The sequence below is a fragment of the Cibotium barometz genome, chromosome 30 (genome assembly GCF_041138505.1).
Source record: "Cibotium barometz isolate CiBa-2024 chromosome 30, ASM4113850v1, whole genome shotgun sequence".
Lineage (NCBI taxonomy): Eukaryota > Viridiplantae > Streptophyta > Polypodiopsida > Cyatheales > Cibotiaceae > Cibotium > Cibotium barometz.
In genome coordinates, this window is record NC_141075.1 from 22,853,274 (window position 1) to 22,864,078 (window position 10,805).

The following is a 10,805-nucleotide window of genomic DNA, read 5'->3' on the forward strand; positions in this document are numbered from 1 at the left end:
AATTAATGTTCCATTAAGCCAAGATTTTGAATCCTTTGATCTCATGCATTCATTCTTGCATATTTGGGGCATTTCTTAAAAAATTGGGGGTTTACCTTCATCCTTTTTATCAATTTCAGCCCTAATCAAGCAAGTTTAATGAACATCAATGCATGACTTTCTCTCATTCATTTGATCAAAGAAATGAGTTCTTCATCATATTGAGCATGCATTTGATCTTTACATAATTGGTTTTGAGGGATTGGCCATAGCATTTGGGGATTATGTAAGGCAATGCTTGAAGTTGTATATTGGGAGACATCCATTTGGAGCTCACCTTTGCAAGCCTCACCAAATCAGCATTAAAATCTTGTATTGATAAGGATTGTGTTGGCATGAAATTATAAGTGCCTACCTTGTAAGTGGACTCTCACATACTTGATTGCAAGCTCATAGTCGTATACAAATTTTAGTTCATAGGCTTGTAGAATCTAGTATGTTGAGAGGGTACCTTTGGCATAGGTGAAGAGGCCAAAGGGGAGCATGGCTTAAATCTGTTTATCCGTGAGTGCCTTGGAAAAGTGGATAGATGGAGGATTAGGTCATGCCCCGGTCCTTGCCATTAGATCATAAGGTTTGGTAAGGAGGCGGGAAGACTTGGTCGGGAGATCGGCAAGTAGCGCGTTATCGACATCCATCATTGGTATTGGCTTAGTTTGCAATTTGGCAATGAATTGGCAAAGCAATATAATGATATTCTCATAGTTTCCATGTTGAGGTTTTGATGCAAATACAAAGGAGACTCTGGAAAAATTTATCAAAATTCTATGGCTACACTTGATGGGCAAGGTTTAATGTATTATTGAGCAGTGGATTGATCCCTTCTTGATCAAGGAAATCTTATGCACAAGTACCATGGACAATGGATTCCTTCTTGATCTCAAGGAAAGCTTATGCACAAGAGTCATGGACAATGGATGCCTTGAGTGTATTGAATTGGGGTTTTTCAAAATTTTGACTAGGTTTTGTAGGACCACAAAACCCTAATTCAATAAAAATAGGGTGGGGTTGTTTTGTGAGTGGTTGCATAGACTCTTGTTACTCCCTAAGGGCTACGTCTAGAGATGTCAAGCTCCCAATTCCGATATCATTTGCTATCCCAACCGGCTTGGTCAACCGTAAGCAGAAACCCTAATTCAGTTTTAGCCTATTTTTCAAAAGTTTACATATTTCGAGAGTACTCCCTTATTGCTTCTTCGAGAAGAGCCATTGAACTCCCCAATCCATTACTTTTGGGTGGTCAACAGACATAGTTGGCTTTTTAATCAAAGTCAAACATAGAGTACTTGTCCTTTGACTGAATTCAAACCTTTCATATAGTTGTTAGTACTCCTCAAGAGCTTTCCATCAAGCTATAGATCATTCGAGTTGTATGATGGACTCACCCGTTTGAGGCAAGATGCAGATAAAGGCAAAGAAGCTTACGGTGGACCTATGTTACATCCATATGTACCAAACACCTTTCAACCAATGGGGCCACAAGCTTATGGGTCTTTTATGGGAGCTTCACATGCAAATGCATTCATGCTCCTCAAGCTAGTATGCACCATGGTGACAAAAGTCATGGATCTATTCTTGGAAAGGAGAACTTGCCTCCATCATTGAAACAAATATGCGGGAATGCCTATGCATGGTGTCTCTTCAATGCGAGAGAATTTTGGACAAAGGCAAAGGCATATTTTTGGAAGAACCAAGGGTGGATGGAAATTGGAATCCTTCACACATGAGTGGTTCTCACTTCAATAAGATGGGAGGTCCTCACTTCAATGAGATGGGAGGTAATCACTTCAATGAGATGGGTCATCATTCCAATGGGACGGAATCTAGTCATGGTAGATCACATCATTTCAATGATTTTGGGGGCAATCATGTTAGACCATTTGAGCATAGACTACATGATCATCATTGAGGTAGTGAGATGAAGATGAGTTTAAGATAGTGAAGGACAAGATCACATTCACCAAGCTCAAAGGTGAAGGCTCAATCAATGAGGAATTTGAAGAATGGATTGATAAAATGGAGCTTTACTTTGAGCTTAGCCCTTATAGGGATATTGCCAAGGTGTTGTTTGCTACTTTGCATCTAGAAGGATATGCCAATGTGTGGTAGTGGCACTTGAATGCTCATGGCTATTTAACACTACTTGGGCGGACTTCACGAATGAGATGAGGAGAACTTTTGTTTCAGCCCTTAATAGATCAAGGATTGTGGAGAAATGGGATGATCTCACTCAAATGGGAGCAATGTCAAGGATTATGTGCACAAGTTTATGAAGTTGGTTTGTAACAAAGTGTGGTCTCATATGAATAATGGGCCCAATGCCAATAGACCATGCCCATGGACAATATTAATGATAGTGTGAAAAGGGTGGTCACACACACACACACACACACACACCAAAATAAGCCATAATTGGGACTAATCACTTGAATATGAGAAATTACTTTTTTCTTCTCTCTACACCTAGGATAAACTCCCTAATCTAGGCTAATCCAAGCTAATTCTAGGATAATCTAGTTTGTACACTCATGTGTGGGTTTTCCTCCCCTTAACATATACATACATTCATACAAACAACTTGGATACATGGCACATGGCTTAAAATAAATGTCATATAAGGGTAGGGCCTACATGAGCTTCTATAATTATTCATGTCATATCTGCACCATAGGCTTCTATCTCAAGTGCTTGAATCATGTTTATATGTGTGAGTTTGAGGGGAAAAAAACCTATGAGAGTTTATGGGGATCCTAAAAAGGGCTTGATCTCATATTCTATAATAATCACACTAGCCCCCTCACTCTCTATTTCACTATAAAAGGTGAAGTGGGTTGAGGTTCTCCTTAGCTAAGCACACTAGCCCCCTCACTCTCTATTTCACTCTAAAAGGTGAAGTGTGGCTGAGGTTCTCCTTAGCTAATAGAGATGGGCAAGTGGGCTTTAGCATTTAGGTACTTTTTATGCTCACACACATAAGGCACAAACACAGCACATGACACAATACGTTAAAGGTGCTAGTTTTCAATCTTTTCAGTATTTGTGCCATCTCTCATCATCATCATTTGCGTGTTTTTTCTTATAGATAGTTAACACATGACACAAAAGATATATGATATACATGACACAGAAGAGAATGTCCCAATGCTAAATTTTACGATTCTTTGAGATGAAGTACTCCAACTCTCATGCGTAGTTTTTTTTTTGACACACATGAATGACAGCTTTGTCACAAGACATGTCTATTTTTCTCTAAACTAACACAAATGCCACGAATATATCACTTAAGGAGATGGTAGAAGAAGAGACTTGATACATGCTTAGATACATGACACATCACCCACTTTAGGTTACATGTTAATCTACATGATGTGGTTCTATAATATAACAAGAGTAAATCACAATATGCACAAATATAAGACTAATTTTTTAAAAATGTTTCTTTGTGCAGGTTTAGAAAGAGTATGAGGTCCACCAAGTCCATAATGGGGGATGACCTAGTAATCATTAATGTGACCAACTTGCAAAGTCACTTAAAGCTTTCCCTTTCTATCACATGATTAGGGATCGAAAAAACCTTTTTTTTATGAATGGTGGAATCCACTCAATAAAAAAAAGCCAAGATAGAGAGTAAAACTAAAATTTCTCAAACCTTTGGTTTTAAAATATTTTGAAGGTTTTTCTAAAAAAATAGTGAGTGAAATTACACTAAATTTTCGTATTTTTGAGCATTGGGTCACATGATATGACAAACAAGTGCTTCATTATGAAGCTCTCAAGTTACTAAGGGTGGATTTAGACAGGGGTGACGGAAAAGGTTACAACTGGGACTACACATGGCACCAACAACCTCAAAAATTTTCTGACACCTATCACCATCAATAAATGGGCATAGTCGAAGTTGGTTAGAGCTCTTGGTCCTTTCAAGTGGGTTTTGGGTTCAAACTCCATGAATAGCAGCTTGGTGGTCTTCTTATGAGATGGCCCCTGCTCGTTGATCAACCCCTTGAGGATGGAAGTTATTTTTGTGTGCACGCATCTCTGAAGTGCTTCATTATGAAGCTCTCAGGCTACTTAGGGTGGATTCAGACCGGTGCGACGGAAAAGGTTACAACTGGGACTACAAATGGCACCAACAACCTCAAAAATTTTCTGACACCTATCACCATCAATAAATGGGCATAGTCGAATTTTGTTAGAGCTCTTGGTCCTTTCAAGTGGGTTTTGGGTTCAAACTCCACGACTAGCAGCTTGGTGGTCTTCTTATGAGATGGCCCCTGCTCGTCGATCGACCCCTTGAGTGCATGCATCTCTGAAGTGACATGGACTTTCATCCAACCGCAAGTTGCCACCTCGGGTGTAGAGCTTTTCTGCCACTGTCATTGTGAACCTAGCCTTACACACCTGTATACATACACTCCCATCAGGGTTGATTTTTGACGAGTGTCGTGCACGTGTCAAATTTGACGGACGAGGATGCCCGTCAAGAGGCAACCCTGGAGTGTGCACCCCATCATGGAGGAATTATTCATGGAGTGTGGAGAAGTGCTAAAAAAAACCGTCCTTTGCGTTGGTTAAAATTCAAAAAAATAGATTGAATTTACTCTTGGCTTTACAAAAACCGATAAAATTCAAAAAAACCGATTGAATTTACTCTTGGCTTTACAAAAACCGATAAAATTTATAGAGATTTTTGCTTTTCGAGAGTGCGAGTAAATGCATCATTGCATGGCTAATTAACTTGAAAATGGCTAATTAACTTGAAAATGGCTCCTAGGGGACCGTTATGTGTACAAAAGTGTTTTCTTAACTATTTGAATTTCAAAATTCAAAATCAAGGAGAGGGTTGTCTTCTTGTAAACAGTGGCAAATTTCTCTCCAAACACGGCTCACACAGACACTACCCTCTTCTGCAGCCATGAAAACCTCCGTCTCCATCGCCTCTCCTTCACAAGAATGTATGGCTGCTTCTCCGAAGCTCAGTAGCCTTCTCAGTTAAGCAGACCTGAAGGCAGACGAAGAAGAAAGTACCTATGGAGCATCGCCTCTTCCTCAAAGAAACAATGGAAACCTGCAGCCCTACTTTAGAAGAGAAAATTGCTTCCAACGTCTTGGCTTTCTGGAGCACATCAGATCTTCAGCCTGCAAGATTTCCCGTGCGAGAAAGCAAGGGTTTCGTCTTCAACAACTACAAAAAAATTTGCAGCAGAGGAAGCTCTGCTTCCAGGTCGGACTACAACAACAGCATCAGCAGCAATTTCTGTGCCCACCCTGAAGCTAGAAACCAAGCCTGCACGAGCTCCGATCTGGATGAAGATGGAGTGCCCGGTGGCCGCGCGAAGCCTCTCTCCAGCCTCGACAGCAACAGTGAAACCGGTTGGAGATGCTCTACTACACCTCATTTCTCCAGAAAAAAGGGCCCACATTCTCCTGCAAACCCTACCCCTTCCAATGTAATGCTTATATTCTGTATCTCGGTGTATTTTTTGCTGCTAGGGTGTAGGGTTATGGTTTTGCAGAGTCAGAGTTTAGACAAAAGACACGGTGATTTTGCATTCTATGTGACTAGCATCATTCTGCTCCATTTTCTTTCAGAATTTGTAGAGTATTTGATAATCCTGTACCCCAGGTCTGGCAGAGTTAGGGTCTCTACAGAAGACAAGCATCACTGTGTTCAATTTTCTTCAAGCATTCAATAATTAGAACTATCACTGCATGTGTTGGAGTTAAAAAGAATTAGGGTTTGCAGAGAACACATGGTGATGGTATCTTTTAGATGTTTGGCATCATTTCTGCCATCACTGCTTCAACCTCTTCTGCAAGCTCAACCATTCAAAAGAAATCCCTGACATATTGCTGAAGTGATATGGCTCTGATTTGCATGCTAGAGTTGAATTGTTGGCTGCAACACCTGTTTGCTGATGGATAAACCTTAATAATATTTCCCACCATGATGCATTTAACATGCATGTTGGATGTCTGTACAGGTTCTGGCTGCAGCAAGAGTAGGCCGTAGGGCAAGGCGCATGACAATTTCTCATATTGATGGCAAGGAGAACAGCATCATGGCTCACATTCGGGAGATCCAAGCCACATGCAAGCCACATTCGGGTGTCAAGCGCAAGAGTTTAGGGCATGAAGGTAACCTCTAATTTATGCTGTTAAGCTTTGCTCTATGTTTCTGCAAGAAAATACTGTCCAGAACTTTGACTTTTTGTAAGTCCAAAACCCTCAGGGAGTGCATGGTTTTCGGCACACAAGCAGAAAAAATCTGCTCTCTCAACATGGGAAACGGGGACATTAAACCCTAAAACTACATCCACTCACTCAGAAGTAACAGAGGTTAGAGACAGGGACTATGCTTCCAACTCAGCATGTAAAGACTTGCAAGTCTCTACCAAATCACCTGACAGAGTGAACTCAAGCTCCGAAGATGCAACCATTCCTCTCCTTAGACCACAGAATCATCTTAATACTGTAGAAGAAAAGGCCAACATCTCACAAGGGTCCCCACTCCAAGGATTGAGCCTTCTTGGTGCAGCTACATGCTGGACTTCCACATCAGATCAAGGGTTCAGTCTGCCCGAAACTGGATCTGGGAAAGGGAGAAGCTGTTGCTTTAATGCAGACCACAATGGCAAAGGAATGCCTGAGAGCGTCTTTCTCACAAATGGAGAAATTATCATTGGCCTTCCATGTACAAAACCCCCCACTTACCCTAAAACTAAGCTTACCGCCGTGACAAGCATTGTTAAGCTAAAAGACAAGGGCCTCCCTGTGGTTGATGCAAGCCATTGTAATGTAACAGATGTTGCAGGGAGAGATTGTTACTCAGTATCCATGAATAATACTCAACCATCATCTTCCAAGTTATCGGATATGCCATGTGGTAATGTCAAGATTGAAGAATATTCTGAGCAAGCAGGACCATTTTCCCAGGCTGCTGGGAAGTACCAACATGTTGCCAGAACAAATCTCAGTCATACTGAGGGCTCTGGCTCTCATATAACGGATTCTTCAGGGTTTGCTGAAGACATCAAGTCACAAGAGGAGGCATTTGAGAAGGTTTTCTCCTCACAATCTGACCTGACACAAAAACTTCCAGGCTTGTCCAGAGACTCAAGACGCTTGAAACCAAGCAGCAGCAAAGCCTGTAGTCCATGTCGATCAGAAAAAGCAGTAATACTTAGACAGTCTCCATGCTTAGTGAATTCATCAACAGTAAGCAAATGTCAGACTGTGCCCAATGGGGCAGAAGGCAAGCTCGAGAGAAACTGTCAGGGTTCAGCTGAGACACACGTCAAGGGTGGGAATGTTGACTTGAATTATAATTCCAGTCACTTGTGTTCCATAATGCCAAGATCAAAGGGAAACTTTTCTTGTCCAACCAGAGAGGGTATCAGAGAACCACAAAGACATAATCCAGATGCACAGAATGTGTTGAGATTGCCAAGCGAATTTGGAACTTATGATCACAATACACTTCCAAATTTTCAGCATCGTACGAATGTGGTTCAATCTTGTGACAAATCAATTATTTCTGCTACTGAAGTGCCAGAAAATTGTTTTGCTTATGGTGCACAGGCTGCAACTGGCAGCACTCTTTGCCATCAGAACATTGCTTATGGTCAGCATTTCAGTCTATGCCTGCCCAAATTACGACGAGGAAGGCAACCCAAGAAGAAGACAAATGTGTGTCCATGCCCACAGAGAAAAGAATTTGTTAACAAGTTTGCTCGGATTTGTGCACCAAGTGGCATATTGGGGGAGCTTAATCCTGGTATAATCACCAGATTGAGAGATAAAAATCAAGTTCATGCAGCGCTGGGAGCTGTCATTGGGGCTGCAATAATGAATGCTTCTTCTTATGGGAAAGGGGACCTGTTTCAATCACAAGAAGCTAAGAAAGGTATGGGTGCTGATGCATATCAAGGGCTTCATGGTGAACATAAGGAAAGGTCAGCTAAAAGGAGAAAGAGTACAGACATGAAAGAAAGGGAAGCTCATTTGGCTCTTGCTGCAACTCAAGACTCTGCTACTGTGATAGGGTTGACGACACATGTGACAAACGATGAAAGGGTAAGACCAGGGGAACTTCTCAATGGCACTGAATGTGTGGTTAAAGATTCAGTGAAAAATAATACTGCAAGATTGGCCACTATGGAAGCCAGAAAACATGAAAATACTTCACATGAATATGCTGCTAGAGATGCCAATGTACACCTGACCTATTCTCTACAAGCTTCAGAAAAGGATTTCAAAGATGTGAGTATGGATAGACCAGATAGTGGACTTCAGTTTTCTGAAGCTGAACAGAAAAAACAGGTTTCTGCTGAAAGGTTATGTGATCAGAAAATGCTTTGTCAGGGAGGATCACAGCCTTCAAATGATTCTTCAAATGTGGTGAGTCAGAGTGCTAAAAACACCACTGCTGCCGGTACTGCAGGTTGGTCTGATTCTATGACTGATGCTTGATTTGTGCTACCTTTTGAATCTAACATAAAAGATAACCTCAGACACTAACTTTGACTTCAAAAACTTTGCAGAAAATGTGGCATCTTGCTGGTTGGAGTTGCTGCGTCTAGATATCAAGGGTCGTTTATCTGGTAAGCAATCATCGACTACCAGCTTCACACACGTGAGCCCATGCACACACATGGGGGAAGAGAGAGAGAGAGAGAGAGAGAGAGAGAGAGAGAGAGAGAACTGATTTGATTTTTGAAAACAAAGTTTTTTTTCACATCCTGTGTGTCTGGATTAGTCTCCTGTTGAGTGAACTTCCCTAACGCTCCAGAATACCTCAAGGCATCATATCATTTTAATACTTGCAAAGCTACACTGACCGTCAAACAAAACAGGGGAAGATATAACCATGTCAGAGTGCTGTTGTAAAGTCCCTATCTGACAACCCTTGTAGGATAATGGTAGATCATCATAGTAGAAGAGTATACAAGTTTCTGTGTTTGCCATGCATAGAAGCTCTTTACCCAGTTCTGCCCGAATCTAACATAAGCAAGAGGGGATGCCATATGCATTCATTATTCCCTTTGGACATGATTGGGCATTGGGCTATGAGTGGAACAATTGGGACTTGACAGCCCATACATGAGCTTTTACAAAAGTGGATAGATGGCGAGGAGTGAACAATGCCTTGGCAACACACTCTTAATACCACGTCTACAAATGGGCATGCACCATATCAATGTACTACAGACATTTTGCCATGTTTGGCTTAAAAACCTTCATCTGCAGCAGAGGCCAAGATGCTCCAAGTTTTGCTCATGTATCCATCATGTCGATAACCCCATTGTGTATGTCCTCCCAAAGTTGAGGTGGCAGAGCCAAATGACGTTCCCTGGATGTGTGTCCACGAGTTATTGGCTCTCAGAATGCGTTGCTGACCTCCTCTTAATGATGTTCTTTGTATGGAGTAATGTAGGTAGTTCTTCATTCATGTGAGCATGCTAAAGAGTACTGTGCATTTTTTTGCAGCTTTGAAACGAAGCAGAAGGAGAGTACGTAGTGTCTTAGTCTCTGGCCAACTGGATGATAAGATGTCTTCTGGAAACAATCCACTCAAGAAGCCTATAAGGTGGGATGTGGTGGGTGCTGGCGGGAAAGACAGTCAGATGGATGAGATGCACAAATGGAGGGCTTTTTTCTTGCATATGGATGGTGTGCTATCCTCAGAAGGTGCCAGGCTTGTAAGTTTGCAACACTCTGTAGGTTCCTTCTGTGCAAATAAGATCAATCAAGCTGAGGCTTCTAAGCTGGGAACACTTTTTCTAAGGATTTCTTCTTGTCATTCGAAGTATGATTGTAAGTTTTCCTGCTTCTAATGCAGGAAAATTGGTTAAGCCAGATTGCTGGAATGCAGTCGCACTGCCAAAAGATGAGCGCTCAAAGCTGCATGCCACCTATATGCGAGATGGGTTTCTTGAATGTAGAGATGGATGGGGCAAGCAGGTGAGAAGTTTGAGGTTGCATGCTTATAGTCTCATGCTTTCTGCTTATCCCTTTCAAGCTAACCAACTGTGTGTAATGGTGAAACAGATTAAGGGAAGCAATGGAAAGTGATCTAGCCCTGGCTCCCTCGGCTGCATCTATGTTCACTACTGCCAATTTGGCAAAAACAATGGAGATAAGATAACAAGCTGAAGCTCGGATTAAAGCAATTATTTTATGGTTTCCTCAAGTTTGTGGAGTGTATGCACCCATTTTTCACTCCCACTTTACAAAGAGTTTGATTCAGACATTATTTATACCGACACTATACTGACCATGCAAAGGTTTCCAAGCTCTTACAGAGCAAAGCCTTGGGCAACTAACATATAGTGAGAAGCAATGCTGATCTGGTAAGGGTGTTTGGTAAATTATTTGGTTTATACCATGGAAGAAGGCTCAATTTTTCAATAAGGATGGGATATCTTGTTGTGCCAACATACAAGGCCAAGCACCCCTTGCATCTATCAATAAGGAGAAATGATTCTGGACCTTCTAAGGGAGAATGAATTTTGAGCTTTACTAGCCTTCCCTATGGGTGCCTTATCCATGGGGAAGATTGAACTATATCTATGCTGTGGATACTCTCTTGTCATTAGCCTTCTTGTATGGGGAAGATTGAACTATATCTATGCTGTGGATACTCTCTTGTCATTAGCCTTCTTGCATGGGGAAGATTGAACTATATCTATGCTGTGTGGATACTCTCTTTCTGAAGATGTGAAGTGGTACTAGAAACCTACAGAAAAGGGGCTTAACACAGATCT

The 10,805-nt window shown here is 41.5% G+C and overlaps 1 protein-coding gene across 2 annotated transcripts; it reads left to right on the forward strand.

Annotated features, from left to right (window-relative positions):
• The first annotated feature begins 4,877 nt into the window (after nt 1–4,877).
• On the forward strand, nt 4,878–10,548 carry LOC147621283 (uncharacterized). 2 transcript variants are annotated; one of them, XM_086823985.1, is made up of 7 exons: nt 4,878–5,489; nt 6,024–6,177; nt 6,272–8,482; nt 8,583–8,642; nt 9,529–9,740; nt 9,881–10,002; nt 10,090–10,548. In XM_086823985.1, exons 1-7 carry the CDS (start codon nt 5,070–5,072, stop codon nt 10,184–10,186), a joined length of 3,276 nt encoding a protein of 1,091 aa, XP_086680111.1. In that variant the 5' UTR covers nt 4,878–5,069; the 3' UTR covers nt 10,187–10,548. The 2 variants fall into 2 exon arrangements, with proteins under 2 accessions (XP_086680111.1, XP_086680112.1); XM_086823986.1 differs by having other exon boundaries at nt 4,920–5,489; nt 9,899–10,002; nt 10,090–10,330.
• Nucleotides 10,549–10,805: the final 257 nt, after the last annotated feature.